The sequence below is a fragment of the Neolamprologus brichardi genome, chromosome 10, assembly GCF_056152115.1.
Source record: "Neolamprologus brichardi isolate AB-2024 chromosome 10, ASM5615211v1, whole genome shotgun sequence".
Lineage (NCBI taxonomy): Eukaryota > Metazoa > Chordata > Actinopteri > Cichliformes > Cichlidae > Neolamprologus > Neolamprologus brichardi.
Window position 1 is genome coordinate 4973505 of NC_142113.1, and position 20318 is coordinate 4993822.

The window sequence follows — 20318 nt, forward strand, 5'->3', positions numbered from 1 at the left end:
TTTCACCTCTTATCAGCACAATTCTCAGCTGCTTCTGCTCATTTCAGCATAATTGTCAGTCTCTCCACCTCCTCTTTGTGAGAATGACTTTGGCTCAGTGAGATGAAAATTTCTCCGTCTTTACCCCTTTCAGCACAATTTTAAATTTCTTCACCACCATACAACTTTTTGCAACTTTTTCAGCTTTTTTCAGCAGACATCTTAAGCGTTAAGGCATCCACACAGCATTTTCGCAGGAAATGCAAATTTTTCTAGTTCTTTATTATTGTGTGGATGCCCTCAAAGGCATCCACACTATTGAGTTCCTGTTTCTCTTTAAACTTTATTCTTATAGTTGCTCCACGTTTTTCGGCACTTAACTACTCCCTCAGTTTTCAGCCGATTTTCTCCATTCAAACTCTAAACTGTTCTGCTATTTCTGCTAATTCCAGCTATATCTTTTGGTGTTTATTACTATTATACTTTTTAAAATATTACACTTTTTTCCTTTTTTTGTCCCATTGAAATGAATGGAAAACTTCCACAATTCTGCTAAAACTTGCTTGTTTTTCAAACTTAACTACTTCCTCATACTTTCACCTAGAAACTCCATTAAAACTTTAAAACGCTCTCAAATGATTGGGCTTTTCGTGTGTGATTCAGCTTTTTCATATCTGTTACCATTTTCATTTAATGCCTTTTTAAGTTTTCAGTTGCAGATTTGTGATTTTTCAGAAAATACATGCGTTGCTATGGTTGCTATGCAATTAACTCAGAGTGAGCACTGGTGCGTTCTGAATTTTCTCTTAATGTCTGAACAACTTCTTGCTACTCGCTCAATTTCCACTCATCCCCGACAAATTATATATCAAAACGTAGGTATTTTTGCTGGCTTTAAGACAGTGTCACTATAATTATCGTGCGAGTTACGGTTTTTTCACAATTTGCCTCGAAGTGACACGAAGTCTAAAAACTCCCCATTCAAAGTCTATGGGGAAGTTGTGAAACTCAGAGCTGAAATACTGAAACTGAAGGCATTTTCAAATCGTCATATCTCCTTAACCAAGCGAAGTTAAGGCATGAGGCTTGTGCCAATGCATCTTCAGACACTGCTGACACTCACGGTCGAAACAGTTTTTACAGTCATCTTACCGTTGAGCCATAAATTATGTTTGTTTGAGGGGTGGAAATCTGTCCTCCTCTCAGTTTTCAAACTCCGAAAATGAAGCCGTTTCTTCTCTCGTCATATCTCCGCGACGGAGGTACAAAGAGCTATGTAAATCGCAGTCAAAGTTCACCAAAGTCCGCTGATTCACCCAGTGCAAGAATTATGCTTCTATCCCACCTAGTTTTTGAGTTACACGACGTTTTGTAACTCCAAAAAACGGCGTTTTTCGCCTCTCACCGCGATCTAATTCTGACTGCTCATCAGCCTGTTTTCCAGGTGCCAACTCTCTTTGCCAGTGGCGCAGTTGGTAATGACACGGGTTTGAAGCCCAAAGGTCGTGTGTTCAATTCCACCTTATCCACATGTTTTTTTCACTACAAATTAATACACTATCACAGACCAGTAATTCATATTGATCATTTATTACAATTCTGCAAACTTTTATCATTTTAGCAGCTTTTCTAATGTGGACCTCAGATTCTTGTTAACAGTCCATGGCAGAAATACATACAAGTACACAGCCTGATGAAGCAGACAGAAGCAGTACCTCTGATTGGTGGACTGAAATTGAGCAGAACCAGATTGTTCTGCCTCTTTTCACCAGAAAGATCAATGTTTTCTCAGCATCTTCTGCTGTTTTTAATAAGAATTTTCAGCTTTTTCACCTTTTTTCAGTTATATGAGAACCAGTTTGGCTCAGTGAGATGAGTATGAGATGAAATTCTGCTGATTGAACTCTTTTCAGCAGAACTTCTGCTGATTGAACTCTTTTCAGCAGAATTTTAAATTTTTTCACCACTTTTCAGCACAAATTCCAGCTTTTTCAGCTGTTTTCAGCAAAAACCTCTTTTCAGCAGAATTCTGCTGATTGAACTCTTTTCAGCAGAAATTCTGCTTATTGAACTCTTTTCAGCAGAATTTTCAGAATTTTCACCTCTTTTCAACCCAAATTCTGCTTATTCACCTGTTCTGCAAAATTTTCAGCCTTTTCACCTCTTTTCAGCACAAATCTCAGCTGTTTTCAGAAAAAACTCTTTTGAGCAGAAATTCTGCTCATTCACCTCTTTTCAGCAGAATTTTAAATTTTTTCACCACTTTTCACCACAAATCCCAGCTTTTTCAGCTGTTTTCAGCAAAAACTTCTTTTCAGCAGAAATGCTGCTAATTGAACTCTTTTCAGCAGAATTTTCACCTCTTTTCAGCTCAAATTCTGCTTATTCACCTCTTCTACAAAGTTTTCAGCCTTTTCACCTCTTATCAGCACAAATCTCAGCTGTTTTCAGAAAAAACTCTTTTGAGCAGAAATTCTGCTAATTCATCTCTTTTCAGCGCAACTTTCTGCTTCTTTCCATAATTTTGCAGAAATTCTGCTCATTCAACTCTTTTCAGCAAAGTTTTCAGCCTTTTCACCTCTTTCCAGCACAAATCTCAGCTGTTTTCAGAAAAAAACTGTTTTGAGCAGAAATTCTGCTGATTCATCTCTTTTCAGTGCAACTTTCTGCTTCTTTACCTCTTTTCAGCAGAAATTCTGCTGATTCACCTCTTTTCTGCAAAGTTTTCAGCTTATCAGCACAATTCTCAGCAGCTCCTGCTCATTTCAGCAGAATTGTCAGTCTCTCCACCGCCATGCAACTTTTTGCAACTTTTAAACTTTTACAGCTTTTTTCAGCAGACATCTTCAGCGTTAAGGCATCCACACAGCATTTTCGCAGGAAATGCAAATTTTTCTAGTTATTCTTCAAGTTGCTCCTGTTTTTTGTCCGTTAACTACTTCCACAATTTTTGTGCTATTTTCACCATTCAAACTTTAAACTATTCTGCTATTTTTGCTAATTCCTGCTATGATTTTTGCTATTTATAACTATTATACTTTTTAAAATATTAAGCTTTTTTCCTTTAATTTGTCCCATTGAAATGAATGGGAAACTTCTGCAATTCTGCTAAAACTTGATAGTTTTTGAAACTTAACTACTTCCTCATACTTTCACATAGAAACTCCATTTAAACTTTAAAATGTTCACAAATTATTGGGCTATTGATTTATGATTCAGCTTTTTCATATCTGTTACCGTTTTCATCTTATCCCTCTTTAAGTTTTGAGTTTCATCTTTGTGATTTTTCACAAAATACATGGGTTGTTATGGTTGCTATGCACTTGGTTCTAAGTGAGCCACTTTAAGTTTCGCAGTCTTCTCTTCATGTCCGAACAACTTCTTGCTACTTGCTCAATTTTCACTCAACTTCCACAAATTATACATCAAAACGTAGGTATTTTTGCTGGCTTTCAGAAAATGTCACTGTCATTGTTGTGGGATTTATAGAATTTTGGCAAATCTCCTCAGACCAACACAAAGTCTCAAAACTCTCCATAGAAAGTCAATGGAGAGTTTGTTCAAAATCACCGCTGGATTTCTGTCATGAGAGGCATATTCGAATCGTCATATCTCCTTAACGGAGCGAAGTTAAGACATGAGGCTTGTCCCGATAAATCTTCAGACACTCCTGACGCTCACAATTCAAGAATTATTTTCTCACCTATTACCATTTGGCCATGAATTACGTTTGTTTGAGGGTAGGAAATTTGTCCTTCGCTCAGATTTCTTCAGCTTTCAAACTCTGGAAATGAACCACTTTTTTCTCTCGTCATATCTTTTTAATGGATTTCCACAAAGACCTGAAAATTTCCATGACTGTTCACCAAAGCCTGCTGTCTCTTACGGTGAAAGAATGATATCGATACTCCAAATAGATTTAGAGTTACAAAGCGTTCTTTGATGGCAAGTCAAGGCAGTTTTCGCTTGACTCTACTCAGTTATGGTGCATTACAAGTCAAATATCTTTAATAATTCATATTTTAATGATAAATTGTGAACACTTGAAGATTCCCCCATCTCTTCTGAACAAAACGGTGTAAGAATGACCGTTCTAGCCCTTACGGTTCGGAAATTATGGCCATTTGTTTGGAGGGTAGTCCTCACTATGAGAAATAGACTGCAAAAATCCTGTCTCTCTGCTGTGTGTGTAAAAACGGCAGCACCTGTTTTGGCGGGAAAAAGTACACAGCCTCTCTGATTGGTGGATTCAAATTCAGCAGCTCCCAGGCTGCTTGACTGACCTACAAAGTTGCTTCTCTCTGTTTCTGTGTCTGTCTGTGTGTGTTATAGTATTTCTAAATTATAGTATTTCTGCTTTTTATAGTATTTCTGCTAAATTATAGTACTTCTGATTAATTATAGTTTTTCTACCAAATCATAATACAGTATTTCTGCTTTTTATAGTATTTGTACTTAATATAGTATTTCTGCTTTTTATACTATTTCTGCTTAATATAGTATTTCTGCTTTTTATAGTATTTCTGCTTAATATAATATTTCTGCTTAATATAGTATTTGTGCTTAATATAGCATTTCTGCTAAATTATAGTATTTCTGCTAAATTATAGTATTTTTGCTTTTTATAGTATTTCTGGTAAATTATAGTATTTCTGCTAAATTATAGTATTTCTGCTTTTTATAGTATTTCTGCTAAATTATAGTATTTCTGCTTTTTATAGTATTTCTGCTAAATTATAGTATTTCTGCTTTTTATAGTATTTGAGCTTAATATAGTATTTCTGCTTTTAATAGGATTTGTGCTTAATATAGTATTTCTGCTTTTTATAGGATTTGTGCTTAATATAGTATTTCTGCTTTTTATAGGATTTGTGCTTAATATAGTATTTCTGCAAAATATAGTATTTCTGATTAATTATAGTTTTTCTCCCAAATCATAGTACAGTATTTCTGCTTTTTATAATACTTGTGCTTAATATAGTATTTCTGCTTTTTATAGTTTTTCTGCTTTTTATAGTATTTGTGCTTAATATAGTATTTCTGCTAAATTATAGTATTTCTGCTTTTTATAGTATTTGTGCTTAATATAGTATTTCTGCTAAATTATAGTATTTCTGCTAAATTATAGTATTTCTGCTTTTTGTACTATTTCTGCTTAATATAGTATTTCTGCTAAATTATAGTATTTCTGCTTTTTATAGTATTTCTGCTTAATATAGTATTTGTGCTACAACATAGTATTTCCACTAAATGTAGTATTTATGCTTAATCATACTATTTCTATATATTACTGCCAGGTCCCCAGGCAGCCAATCCTCTGCGAGGACTTAGACATTCAAATTTACAAATCAGAGCCTGCACGGCTTCCCAGCCAGCCAATCATATCTGAGGGCTCAGGCATTCAAATTTGCATATTGGGGCCTTCACGGCTTGTAAGCCAGCCAATCATATCTGAGGTCTGCCGTTTCTTCTCTCGTCATATCTCAGTGACGGATGTACAAAGAGCAATGAAAATCGCAGTCAAAGTACACCAAAGTCCGCTGATTCACCCAGTACAAGAATTATGCTTCTAGTCCACCTAGTTTTTGAGTTACACGATGTTTTGTAACTCCAAAAAACCGCGTATTTCGCCTCTCACCGTGATCTAATTCTGACTGCTCATCACCCTGTTTTCCAGGGCCTTGCTCTCTTTCCCAGTGGCGCAGTTGGTAATGACACGGGTCTGCAAGCCAAAGGTCGTTGGTTCGATTCAACCTTGGTCAACATGTTTTTTTCCCTACAAATTAATACACTATCACAGACCAGTAATTCATATTCATCATTTATTACAATTCTGCAAACTTTTATCATTTTAGCAGCTTTTCTAATATGGACCTCAGATTCTTGTTAACACTCCATGGCACAAATACTGTTCCCTTTAGGCTCTGTGTATGTGTGTGTGTATCAATATTTCTCCCATTTTAAAGTATTACTCCACCATAATTGTATTTCTGTTAAATCAAAGTACTTTTACTACATCTTAGTACTTCTGCTCAATCATAGTATTTCTGCTAAATCATAGTATTTTTGCCAAATCATGGTTTTTGTGCCAAATCATAACACTTGTGTTATGTTATAGTATTACTACTAAGTGGAGGAATTTCTGTCATGTTACAGTAAATGTGCTGATTACAGTATTTCTGCTAAATCATACTATTTCTACTATATTATATTTTTCTTTCTAAATATAGCATTTCTGCTATATAATTGTATTTCTGCTATGTTATAATATTTGTGCTAAACCAGAGTATTTGTGCTGAAACATAGTATTTCTGCCAAATGATAGTATTTCTGTCAAATTATAGTATTTGTGCTAAAACATAGTATTAATTTAAAATTACAATATTCATAGTTCATCACAGTGTCTCTGGTAAATCACAGTATTTCTGCTATGTTGTACAATTTTTCTAAATCATAGTGTTTCTGTAATGTTTAAGTATTTTTGGCTAAATATATTCTTTCTGTTATCTTATACTATTTCTCCTAAATTCTATATGCTATTGTATTTCTGTCAAGTATTATGTTTCCTCTAAGATATTGCAGTTCTGCTAAGTTATTACTTTTTAGCAAAGTTCCTTTGCTTCTGCAAAGTTTTTACAATTTCTGCAACTTTTCAGCTTTTTCAGCTAGTTTTTGCAGACAGCTTCAGCTTTAAAGCATCCACACTGCATTTTCGCAGGAAATGCAAATTTTTCTAGTTAGTTTTAATATTACTCTTATTATTCTTTCTGGGTCACAAAATAAACGTTTAACATATTTTGAATGTAACATATAGAATGTTACTGTATAAACCTCAAATATCTGCTCAGTTCATCAAGACACCACATATTTTCAAAAGCGCTCTGACGTTTTCGGAGACGTCTGTTACCCACTAGCTCGATAGCTAGCCGGGGGCTAGGCTAACTAGAGCCGTGAGAACACCGGACTCCCGGCAAATCGTTTTCAAACCCACCGCCGTCTTTCGCTACTCAGGTTAAACATGATATATAAGTCACTTGGATAACTTAAAAATGTTATTGTTTGGCTTTTTTCAGTATTTATTTGTTCCTGAGTAAATCGGTTTGGCTGAGATTAAAGTTATAGTTTTTACACAGCTGAACAAACCTCAGGCAGACAAATGATTATCATAAGTGTGAGATGCTCATCAATTTTTGGACTTTCAACTGTATCTGTAGAAGTCGTACAAGTTTTTGGGCTGATAAAGACCTCCCATTATTAGATATTCAAGTATTATTAGATAATCAATGAAATGACAGAAAAGCTCCTGTTTTTTCACCATCTACTAGAAATGGATATTTTCATTAATCAATAAAAACTACAGAAAGGTCTGGGAAATAACTTACCAGAATTTTTTCTGCAATTTTACGCATTCACCATATAGCAAACGGAGACATTAAGATCAAAGTGAGTGAGTCTGACAGCTCTGCCTTAGAGTAAATGCATTTTAAACACTTTTCCAAACAAGAAGCGTCTTTGTTTAAAAGTGATAAGATGCACATGAAAACCAGAAGATGATGTGCCACATACAGAATACAGAAGGATGTTTTTACAGAACTTTGGCTGTATCCCAATTCAGGGTCTGCAGCCTCAAAGTATGCAGCCTCAACGATCCTCAAGGGCCGCGTACTTAAAGACCGCTAAGGCCGGAAGTGCGAGGCTTGTGAAATGGGACGGTCTAGCCTCCGTTGCGCTGCCCAGGTTGCCTAGCAACCATGATACTAACAGCTGGAAACGTTTCATACAGCTTTGTTTGACAGAAATGAAGGAGAAAATCTTTTGTTCATTTGTTTGTTTGTTTCTACATGAGCTTTGATCATTCTCTGTAAGATTAAGGTCAGCTATTGAACGGCGTATATTTTAAAGTAAAGGCTTTAAAACCAAGTTAGTACAAACGTCACTAATGTCACATAACTTTGCCGACATGTGGCCAACAGTAATGTTTTAATGTTCTTCGTTATTAAACATTTGCACATAAATAAGTGACATAATATTCAGTACTTACTTAAAGTTTACTCTTCGGGCGCCCCTCATTCGCCGTTTTTTTTCTGCAAAATTATCCACACCCACCGCTGCGCTATGCATTCTGGGATATGTTGGGCCACGAAGTCTACACCGCCACGTCCTTAAAATTCAGGGAAATTAAGGACGCATTTGAGGGCCGCATTTCGAGCAGCCTTCGAATTGGGACAGCCTTCATCGCGTCGCGGTGACGTAATCAGCCTTAAAATGCGGCCTTCAAGGCTGCAGACCCTGAATTGGGATACAGCCTTTGTTTCAACTTTCAGAGTCTAAGATCACATTGAAGCCGTTTACAAAACATCCATCACTGATTATCTTCCGCTTTAAACTGACCAAGGTGTCACTCTTTAATAACCCACGCAGAGTATTTGTCAGCAGTACACCAATAATAAGACTGACATATTTAACATGATGTTTTTATTCCAAATGCAGTGCAGCTCATTTATCAAGCAAATCCAATAACAGTTTAATGGCTGTGGCATAAAGAGCTACAGGATCAAAACCCCTTAATTATGGCATTTCACTTTGGGCTTCATGCATTAGTGGCATACAGCATCAGCTCACACACTATGCTGGCATCATCTAATGGAGGCATAAGTGATCAGAAAGCTGAGACACACAAAGCTATGGCAGACTTTCACTTCAAACAGAAAATATGGCACATTATCTTTCGAGCAAAGCTCACACCTTTCACACTTTAATCTACATTACTACTATAGATGGAAGATAAAGTCAGCTGTGTTGGGTCGTTGCATTAACTTACCATTAAGTGCAGGACCCAAAAAGTACAGGATTTATATGTTTAGAAACCAAGTAGCCATCTAGTGGCCGTAAAAGGCATTCTGATAGTGATAGTGATGCAATAACAGTCTATGATGCAAAAGAATGGAGTGTAGAAATCAATAATTCATGCTGTGTGTTCCTACAGTGCTGTAACTCACAAATCTGTGAGCCAGTACAGTCTCAGTGAGCACAAATCTACAGTCAGAGGAGCTGGGGCTGGTTTCACAAACGCTGGATATAACCCAAGGTTGAAAAGTTTAACATCAACGGTCTCTTCCATGGCAGAGTGTCAGCAAGGATACGGTGCACATACCTGTTTTTAAAATTAAACCTCTTTCTCTGAGCTGCATGGGTGTGCACAGGCTGACAGCCTGTTTATCCTGTTGCTCATGCTTGCTTAGACACACACCCATAACACACCCATAACATTTAGAACTGCAAGAGATGTGGCCACATGTTGCACTCTTCAGCCACAACACCTGAAAACAGCTCTTGGTATCACTGCATGAGTGACAGCCATGATAAGAGGAGGTCAATGGAAAGGTGTTTATTTGTTAATAATAATAATAATAATGTCTCTACATAATTTCTTCTGGAAGGAATATTCAGAGTGACACATCATTCAGCTAGGTGTGAGCTGCCTTTGGGGGGGTTTTTGTCCTCTGCTCAGGATGAAATTGGGTGGAACTACTGAGAATTTATGAAATTCTAAGGACCTACATGTTTACTAATGAAATAGGCTACCTGCCCCAACAGGTGTAACAGAACTAATAGCAGCCACAAAGAGTTGTGAACACAGCAATCAGCGCTCACACACCCACACAATTCCTAGAAAGATCTAATCTAGTAGAACGGGTGGAAAGAGGTGTGCGATGCCTAGTCTACCACACCGCAGCTGACCTCTGACATCTTTAATAAAGTGACACCTGAAGGAGGTTTGTGTGTCTTTTACAACACTTGTGCAGCCCACAGGTGCATTCGAGCAAAGTTTGGAGTTAAAAGGCAGAAAAAGAAGGGAAAAAAGCCAGCTGACGATCAGGTTTTAGGATAAAAACAACCAATGAGCAAAAACATGTTTCTACCAATTCTCTAAGACATGGTGATTGTCAAATCAGCCCCAGACAAAGAGCAATACTGCTTTCACATTAGATTTTAAATTACAAATCCCAGGGCGGCAGAAGCAGGATCTTCTTGTGCCATTTAGAAATTTGGGGTGTGAGGAAGATCAAAAGAAAATGCCAAAAAAATGGCAGCAATTCAACAAACTATCACTTTTACACAACTATGTGATTTCACAGCTGTCCAAAGCGTTTAGTAGCATTCACCTTTGATCATCGTCAGCTACGGGCAGCATTCTGCATGCAGCTTTGTTAACAGTGTTTTCCAATCTTTCGTGTAAGTTTTAAGAGCTGTGAAGAATGCCACCACGTTTCCATTAACATGCAATTGTGAAAATAAGCCTGCACGCACAAGGGATTTGCTAACACAGGAAGTTATTGGGATGATGATTAAAATATCTCGAATTGTGTATATAAACAAAGTGGTTCCATGAAACAAGCCGGAGAAACATGATCTGGACTTAAGAGTACATGGTGAGCTGCAGCCACTGAAAAGACACAAAGAAGAGCAAAGAACAAAACAACCAGTCAAATACTTTAAAACGGTCTGAACTGAAGTCAAAACCACTGATACAAACAACTGAGATTACTTTACCTCTTGAACATTAACTTTGATGGTCCCGTTGTTATCCTTATCCAAGGTTTTGAAGGCACCTGATTCAGAACAGGTATTAAACTTCCGAGTCAATCATTCCTATCACACTAAACTATAAAGAATTAATTTAGTGATTGGTCTTTTAAATGAAACTTACGGCACATTGCATCCAGCCTTACGAGACAGCCAATGTAGTTGTCAAAATCCATGTTTCCATTTTCATCGCTGTATCTGCGAATGATCATCTGGTACAGCTGACCATTGAGAGGGAAGCCTAACGAAGAGACGCACAACTGTGTGTTACAATTAAGCAGTACAACAACAGGTACATGTGCATTATGTCTGGATAAGGCTGTGCTGCTTATATCTAGGGATGGATATTGTTTCGGTTTTATCCGATACCGGTGCCAAACCTGTACTTTTGAAACGGTGCCGGTGCTTAAAGAATGGAGAACACAAAATTGGTCCAAAAACCTCTCATGTTCAGCTGTTTTTTTGTAAAAAGATAACAATGTTAGCCTTTTCTGCAGCTATGGGGCATATATGGTATCACTCTTGGCTGGAAGCAGCTTAAACAATGGAAAAAACACAAACTTTGTCCAAAATCCTCTCGTTTAACTTTTTTCCACTTTTTCTTTGGTCATTTTAGCCTTTTTGTCCAGGGTGAAGGGAGTATCTGCCATCAAACAAGAAGTCAGCCGCATGTAACTACGATGGTGTTTGCTAGTTCACCTTACATGCATCAATGTAATAACGTGGTTAGCCTACTCAACGTAAATTACACACGAACAACATTGAGCTACTCATGCAGAGAAGAACGGCTGCTGCTGCATCATCATCCGTCATCATTTCTGCTACACTGGCAGGGCTAGGGGCCAGGACTCTCCTCTTCGGGTTCTTGGGAGATGTTGCTAACTCCGGGTCCGATAACAGGCACCACACCCGTAGTAGATACGGTGCATTTCTCAACTTTAAAAATAAACCTGCTATGCGTCGCCAGGTGTTTCATCAGATCCGAGGTCTTACCTCCTTTGCACAGTATCACCTTAAAGCACTTGTTGCAGGCTGCTGAGTTTGCATTGCAAGTGAAACAATGTGAGTCTACATACTGTATCCATTCCATTGACATTTTCAATCTTCTATTGTGAACATGCCGTTTTCTGTTTTTCATTACATTTCATACAGTGTCCTAAATTTTTCAGACCTGTGGTTGTAAATGACTAATTATTAAACCAAGCCTCAAAGTTTTTCTGGCTTATTAAACTAAACACGAACCTTAACATCATATACATACAACAGTTATTGTATGTATAGGTATTGTTTTTCCAGTGTCTCTTCTTAGAGGATTAAGTCAATCTTTTCCCTTCATTCTTGTGAAGTGCTGTGGAACCATTTGAACAATGCAGAAGAACAAAAAAATTCTCACCAGCAGCTCTGAAAGCATCAGGCAGCTCATTTGCCCCAATGACACCGGAGTGATCGGAGTCGTGGGCCTTGTACACTCCCTAAGTAAGAACAATAGAAGCAGTTAAAACATTTGTGGCAACACAGGTTTCCTGGTAAGATTACTGACAACCTAAAAAGGGTAAAAGAAAAAAAGGAAAACAGCTGCTTTCACAACTCCCAGGCCATTAAGGTTTAAATTCAATCACCACCACATACAAGTTACAACTTGTATCTCCTTCAACAAAAAAAAATGATACAGATCACATACCTATGTTGTAAAAACATGGCGGCTAACCAAATTAGGGAGAAGTTTGGCACAGTGTGTATTCAAATCAGCCCGCCTAAGCAGCTGATGCTGTAAAATCTTTAAGCCACTTATTCTTCTGTGACCACCCCCCCCCCCCCCCCCCCCCCCCCCCGCCCCTGCTGTAAATAGTTAAGCCTGACCACAGTAATGCCTTACACTATGCAACAGAGAAACAGATGTGCAGGATAAATAAAATGAAACTGTACTTGCCTGCCATCTTTTTATATTGTCCCAGAGGTGTTTGAATTCATGAAAGCCAAGTTTTCCAGTGCTGTCAGACTGAAAAAGCGTTAAGGCCAAAAGACAACAACTTCTCCAGTTAAGCAAATAGTTGCGAAGTTACTTGCACAGTGTTTGCACACTGGGTTTCACGTGCCTTTTCAGTAGGGACTCCACAACATATTACAAAGATCTCATTTAACTGTTCTTTTCATAAACATGCAAATAAGAATGTCAGCTGACACTTTGTGGTCCTCTCAGTGTTCAACTTCCCAAACATTTTAATGTGATTCATCCACCCCATCCACTGCTACAATATTATGTTGGCTCAGGAGAAAAAAAGTCTTTAAGTTTGAGTCCGTCAGATGTTTTTTAAATCCACAACTTAGCAATACACGAAGGGCTAGCTAAAGCTTTTTGTTATTGTTCAATTAGGACAATGAACAGAATTACAGAATATATACCCCTGTCAAACAGCCAACTGCGGACAGCAGAGATGAGCAGTCATTCCTGTCATACTACAACAACCCAGTGAACTATAACGTGCCTATAAGTGCGTCACCTATAGTGCTACGTGCAGTGCTATATTACCAGACCACCTTGAACTGTTAAAAATGTTTCGTTGCCTTTCAATAGGCCATTCAGATTTTAACTAACACACTTCCTTATATATATAATTTAACAGTGCTCAAGTCATTTTCAAAAGACATATTTAGACATGTTCAAAGCAACATCCATTTCTGCATTTTGTAAAGTTGCCGTTCTAAATTGTATAATGGCTTAGTGTCATTTTTTTTACTTTTACCCAGATATGAACTGTGTGATGGCAGGGGCCTAGAACAGAGAAGGTAAAAGAAAATGTGTATGAAGGCTTCAATTTATTTTGGTTTTCTCTGGATTTCAGTCCACTGCAGGTTTAAGGTTTTATTCGGTCCATAGTGTTAGTAAGCCACAGGTATGAATGGACCTGTTGAGCCAACATATCCCCACTTTAGTTGTCTGTTTCTATTTGTTCTGCATCATTTTTTAAACTTTTGCTGTCAGTGACAGTTCAATACTGTCACCCAGATTATATAAAACACACAGAGTACTAATGAAGGAAAAGATACATCCATGACTGCCACCATGCTCCTGCAAGACTCAATGCTGAAACCATCTGTCTTCAGATCCTGATCTAAAACATAACAAAAAAAATATATTAGTAAAAAAGAGAAAGAAAGAAAAGAGACCCTAAAACGTATATGTATTCTGAAGAATTGAATCATAAACATAATGAAAATAAGTATGACAAATGCAGACACATCTTACGCTTTGCAATGATTCTGTTCAGGATGTTCATCAGCTCGTTTGGGCTCACTTCCATATCCTACATGACAAATATGGAATATCATTAAAAAACATGAAGAAACCTGCAGAGACACAGCTGTATGGTTTAGCTAAATGATCAAAACAACATCCATATTACTGCTGGGCCATGCACCTGATGTATAGGTTTGATTTTATTTATTTTAATGAGATGAGTTTTTCAAAAGAAGCATAACATGGCATACTCTTTTAACCACTGGGAAGGGCTCTGGGGCTACATTCAGCAACAGTATAACAGATGAAACAACCCACGACTGTTTAACAGTTAACAGGTATTGTGGAGCTCAAGCAGCTCCTCCACAATGACAGACGGGTTTATTGTGAACACAGTCAGGCTTTTTTTTTTTTTTTTTTGCCTTAGCTGGCCCAGCAAAACCTAAAACTCCAGCTGGGGATTGAATTTAATTAAATTTAAAGCCGTCTCTTCAAATACAAAGTCTTGGATAATCTCGCCCCATCATATCTTAAAGAGGTTGTAGTACCATACTGTCCCAACAGAGCACTTCACTCTCAGACTACTTGTGGTTCCTAGAGTTTAAAAGTAAAATGGGAGGGAGAGCCTTCAGCTTTAAGGCCTGCAGTGCCAGCTGCCCATTAGAGCGCTGCAACTTAAAAATGTTTAAATGTATCCAGTTTAATTAGCCTATTGGATAGTGACCTAAAGAGTTATCTTTTTTAGCTTTATTATGTCAGTACATCAAAGTGAAATTATTTTTTCTAATTAAACCAGTATTCTTGGTGTGTGTTCTTAGCAGCAGATTAGAGTCACATATAAAAACATTGATATATTTTTCTGCATCACAGTAATATATTTACATTCCTGTGGCAATAAAATGCACCATGGGCCAGGTTATGTGTTTGGCATGAGTTACTACGGCGAATTATCCAGATAACAAGAGAGCCACTTTTGGGACACAGAAAACTCTTTAAGCTCAACTCAGTTTGCGAAGCCATAAACTTAGCTTCATAGTACACCCGTCAGAAGAGAAAAAGGTAATTATTCAGTCAATGAAAAATAAATAAAACAGGTGTGAAAAAATGCGATAGTCTAAGTTCAAACTGAGTTTTTTAAGCTGCATTTGACAGTTCTGCTGGACACATTAACATTAATGTCAACAAAAAGCAAACAGGGAATCCCAGAAGTTAGAAAAACCAAACCAAAACACCATAATACAATCTTTTGGCCATACCTCTTAGCACTAAATTACAATTGTATGTTTTCACATTAAAAATGAAACAGATTACTGCAAAAAAAAAAAAAAAAAAAGCAACAGATTTAAAGAGTAGAGGTGGGGATCACCATACATCCCACGATACGATATTATCACAATACTTAATGCACGATACGATATTATTGCAATTTTTTTTAAATATTTTGCGATATTCAGATTCTGTACATAAAGGTAAACTTTATCAATATTCATTTTATCTAGTATCAGAGTCTCACACTCAGTCTTTCTCTCATTTCAGTTTTATTTTTGACAAACTGAACGGTTTGTATTACAGTCTAGTCCAACTTAACTGAATCTGGTACAATTATAGCTATTCTGAACTATGCAGTTTATGAAAACTATGCAGCCCCTTCAGCAACTGAAGAATTTGAAAGTAAATTAAAACAAAATATAATTTTACATTAAATAAAAAAAGTTTTAAACTTAATTAAAATAAAACATGTCTTAAATTAAAATAAGTAAACTGTCATGTTAATTGCTGCCAAAAAACAAGTTAAACACATTTGGACAGTAAAGGAATGTCAGGATTCTTGCTCAGAAAAAGGAGCTGAAGTCAGAGCATGTTCCAGTCCACAAAAACTTTTTTTGTAACAAAATATCGATTTCTGCTGTCCCTGTATCGATACATTATTAGCAAACAAAATATCACGATACTACACAGTATCGATTTCTTTCCCCACCCCTATTAAAGAGAAGCATAACTAGGCATTGCACTTACATCTCCAGCAATCTGTTGGAAAACTCTGCGGAACTGCTTTTCTTCTTCACTCTCATTTTGTGCTGCATACGTAACTGGCATGCGTGGTGGAGGCTGTGGGACAGATGCCCAAGAAAATATTAGAAATGCTATCACCAATCACCAATCTAGAAATTAGAAGTGATGGGCAGTGATGAAACGATGTAAACTCACGGGTTGAGAAGGCACAAACTGGTTTGGGTCGATGTTGCTACAAAGGCAGGAGCAGAGATCAAAAGCAGATGTTAGACCAACAGACTGACCAAATTTTTGCCTACCTGGTACTTTGTTCAGAATCTTACCCGGCAGCATCAATGATGCCTCCAATAATCGCTTTGACAAAATTCATCTTCTGTCAACTGTGAATGCAAAATGCAAATATTTATTTGTTTTTTCTTGAATAAATATATAAACACACAGTAAAATGAATGACACCCTTCACAAACACTGAATCACACGTATCGCACTCTTGATCAGTGGTTATGAGAATTTGCATAATTATGATGAAGGAACTGACCTCCCAGCCCATTGTTCCTTCAGTGGGCTGGTTTCAGTCATTATGCAAATGTACTGTTTATAAGATTGGGGAAACCTGCAGTCAGCTGAGACTGAAAAAGTCATTTGGATGAGTGAGGAAACGTTTCTCCCACTGAAAATGCCCCGTCCAGATGAACAGAGTCAACTTTTGGAGATTGAGCATGCATCTTTCCTATCCTATCCTTCTCTCACCCCAACCGGTTGCAGCAGATGGCCCCCCCTCCCTGAGCCTGGTTCTGCTGGAGGTTTCTTCCTGTTAAAAGGGAGTTTTTCCTTCCCACTGTTGCCAAAGTGCTTGCTCATAGGGGGTCATATGATTGTTGGGTTTTTCTCTGTATCTATGAAGCGCCTTGAGGCGACTTTTGTTGTGATTTGGCGCTATATAAATAAAATTGAATTGAATTGAATCGAATCAAGACGCACAAACACTGTAGTTTTTAAACACATTTTTTGTTTTCTTCATAGACTCATTAATTAACGACACACCCAAAAGACCCTGTTAAAATGTTTCCTGATATGGAAGAAAATCCATGACGCACCCAGACTGAAACGGGATGAGATTTGAAAAGTTATCTTTGTCCTTCGCAAATCGATAATGACATCTCTGAACATATATGAGGGGTATAGTCAGTAAAACGTGCCCCTCTAAACAGCACTGCTAGATTGTGTGGTTAGGTAACGACGCAAACTGAATATATATCCGCATGCTATGTAGCGTAATGCTTCAAAACTAGCATTGTTTCAGGTCGGCTTGTTATTCGCCCTGCAGCTGCTCAGTGGTGTTAAAATACCGTGTAAAAACTAAAAACTCGTAACGTCGCAGCACGCACTTAAACTAACGATATACTGGAAAGCAGCGGATTTACACTTGCTATCTTAGCGCTGAGCTAATTCAGCTACACGAGTAAACATAGCCGTCATATTCAGGAAAACTTGACACTTAACTAAACCCGAACTGTTTTCATTTGTTCTATGAAATCGCTACGTTTAATGTATATTTACCTGTAACGCAGCAAGCTTTGTAAAGTTGACCGCAGGATATTTGGGGAGGCTTGCGTGACTTCCACTAACTCAGCTGGTAGGAGGAGCTCTTCAACACGCCCCAACTGACGACCACACGTCGGAGGAAGGAGGAGGGCTGGTGGTTTATTTCCGCCTGTGCTCCGGGCTCTTTACCAAATTCAGTATGATGAAATACAAATGATTTCTGTCTTTATACTACTCGGTGATACTAACAGCGTTTTATGACGTACCTTCAAATCGTTGTCTTGTGTTTGTTATCAGACACGCATAATGTCATAATGAAAATACCACTTCCCTTGTATTAGCTACTTAACGATTTGTATTTACAAAGAAACACATTTTCCATAAATTAGCTCTGTTTGTATACTCTTGTTGATGGACTTTAGATCTCAGTCAAAAATAATTCAAGACACTGAGCATCAACGCAAAGACAGAAACTATGATACATTAATGCCAGGATTTTTTTTCCCTGCAAAGCCCTAACTGTAAAATCACATGATCAACATTGCCGCTTCTCATTTGTGAAGTGGGTGGGGCAGGAATCGAAAAAGAAGGTTTACCTTGAAAAGGCGGAAGGAGTATTTTTTTTTTACAAGGTCTAAATACTTCCAACAGATTGTTGTAATTATTGTTGTATGTGGTTCCCAAACTGCAGTTTGGAGGACTGGTATTTGTGACCTTCTAAACCCATACACCCAGAGCTCCTGCTCATGAAACTGGAACACTTACTTGGTTGTAGTGGTTGCTAATGTAGTAATCCACTTCCCATTCTGAGTCATGACATGGCACATATAGTACACCTAAAAAAGGCGTGTACTGTGAAAACACAGTGATAGAAGCAGCCATGTCATGCTCACCTACTTTAACAGGTAAGGGAACTGGTGAGGCAGTGAGGAAAGGCAGCTTTTGAGGTCTGGGCCCTTGTAATTGTATTCTTTTAAAAACAAAACAGTAAAACTTGGCACAAATAATTATCTGACAATCTGGATGGCATTTACTTTGAAAAGACTACGGGATTTCTACAAGGTTATGGCTGGACCTACAGTGCCCCTCACTGGATTGTGTTTGGGGGGAATGTTGACCCATGACTCAGAATTGATAAATGGTTGGTTTAGGCACCAGGACTGAATCAGATATACAGTAGGGTTAGGGCCATTGAGTAAGTTTTTTTCTTTGTGCTGCTTTCATTTCAAGTGAAGAGATAATTCTGTATTTTGTTATTTTTGTTTTATTTCAAACCAGCTATGGCAAGTAGAGAGACTCTAAATCTTAAATCTATGACTGGAAAAGCGAGCGAGCTGGTTGATATGATGGACAAAACAAAGGTAGATCTATTGTGTGTGCAGAACACTGGGTGAAAGGGAAGCAAGGCCATATAGGAGCTAGATTCAAAATGATCTGCCATGGTGTACATTGGAAGGAAAATGGAGTTGGGAAATAATGAAGAAAGAGTATGGGAATAGTATTGTGGAGGTCGGGAGATAGATAGGATGGAAATGGTTGCGGTGAACAGATAAGTATTACATAAATTATGCAAACACATATTAGACAATCGTAGTAAATACAAAATGCAGGTTTTTTTCATTGATCTGAAACATTTAATCGGAAAAGGCAAAGGGAATGATTAAATGGTGGAAGTTGAAGAAAGAATGAGTTCTAGGAGGAGATGCCAAAGGCAACCTGTTAATTGTGAGTGCACAGCACTTAGTACTTAAAAAATACTTAAAGCTTGATTTTTCTGAGTGAGCAATAGTAACAATACTATAATTAGTTAAACTGATATAAACTTTTCAAGTGAAATTAAAATACATAATTTGTGGTAACAAACTATTTTTAATTTAGTTTGATAGAAATTAAATGCAATTTATTCAGCACATAATTTTTTTAATGCAATAACAGATTAATTTATCAATATGAACAAAGTCTGATTAAAACTCATTTAAAACGCTAATTTAACTACGTTCCAACTTTTCAAATCCAAAACAGTATATCCAACACGTGATCCTGGACAGTTCTGCAGAATGATAAACAAATATACTGACACTATTGTAGTTGAAGTTATTTAAGAATTATTATTTATTGTCAAACCTAAATTTATATTTGCTTGTTATGCAATTTAGAACTTTAATAACCTTACAATAAAACAGTAACAGTAAATAACAGTCTCAGATTTAATATTCATTTGAAAAGTTTAACTTCTCCTTAAACTTTGTAAGACTAGTTATATTACTGAAAAAGAAACATGAAATGTATTTATTGTTCAGTCTCAAGTGCATAAATCAATTTTCAATTCTCATTTTTTTAAAGTATGAAGCAGGGGCGATTTTAGCCCATTTTGGGGGGTGCTTCAGCACCCCCAAAACGAATCAAAGCACCCCCAAAGATTTCTTACTTTTTTGACAATATGTGCTGTTTGTGTGACACACTACTAAAAATATAAAAAGCATACAGTACTTGGTTGAGACGTAACACTTTAACAACAAAAGTATAGATAACCTCCCCCCCTCCCAAAGTGGTTTGTTCCAGCTCGTCTCTCCCCTGCTCTGGCTCTAGCGCCGTTGCTGCCAGAGCGATGGTGGCTGACACACAGCGGAGCGGAGGGGTAAGTGCCTGGCTTAAAACAGGACATATTAGCTGCATTTAACTTTCAGTTACTCTTTATGTAGTTAGGTAGGAGTCAGACCATGTTTCTTTTTAGCTGAAAAACATTACACCAGGTAACCTGCTGTGTTGAAAACGTGTTTTCCGACGATGTTTGCTACTCTACAATCCGTCCTGCTCTGTAGTAAAATCAGCAATATTTGACCGTCCTGTTGCTCCCATTGAAATGTATACAGCCTATTTAAAATCTAAAACTTATAATTGTCCGTAGCCTAGTGCTGGTACCACTGTCCTGTTTTAAATGGATACTAACTAGCTA

At 37.4% G+C, this 20318-nt stretch overlaps 1 protein-coding gene across 2 annotated transcripts; it reads right to left on the reverse strand.

Annotated features, from left to right (window-relative positions):
- Positions 1-8437: 8437 nt before the first annotated feature.
- capns1a (calpain, small subunit 1 a) lies at positions 8438-17494 on the reverse strand. 2 transcript variants are annotated; one of them, XM_087847092.1, is made up of 11 exons: positions 17378-17494; positions 16141-16197; positions 16013-16049; positions 15821-15913; positions 13814-13871; positions 13615-13679; positions 12497-12565; positions 11960-12038; positions 10691-10807; positions 10534-10592; positions 8438-10426 (listed from the first exon to the last, which is right to left on the reverse strand). In XM_087847092.1, exons 2-11 carry the CDS (start codon positions 16185-16187, stop codon positions 10400-10402), a joined length of 651 nt encoding a protein of 216 aa, XP_087703218.1. In that variant the 5' UTR covers positions 16188-16197; positions 17378-17494; the 3' UTR covers positions 8438-10399. The 2 variants fall into 2 exon arrangements, with proteins under 2 accessions (XP_087703218.1, XP_087703219.1); XM_087847093.1 differs by having other exon boundaries at positions 11960-12034; positions 12493-12565.
- Positions 17495-20318: the final 2824 nt, after the last annotated feature.

Excerpts from the sequence above, each read along its gene's own strand:
- capns1a (XM_087847092.1), bottom strand. The coding sequence starts at position 16,187 with ATGAATTTTGTCAAAGCGATTATTGGAGGCATCATTGATGCTGCCGG. Across the intron at positions 13,872-15,820 it reads TCCAACAGATTGCTGGAGAT|GATATGGAAGTGAGCCCAAA; the intron begins GTAAGTGCAATG and ends TTTGTCATGTAG. Across the intron at positions 13,680-13,813 it reads GAACAGAATCATTGCAAAGC|ATCAGGATCTGAAGACAGAT; the intron begins GTAAGATGTGTC and ends GTTATGTTTTAG.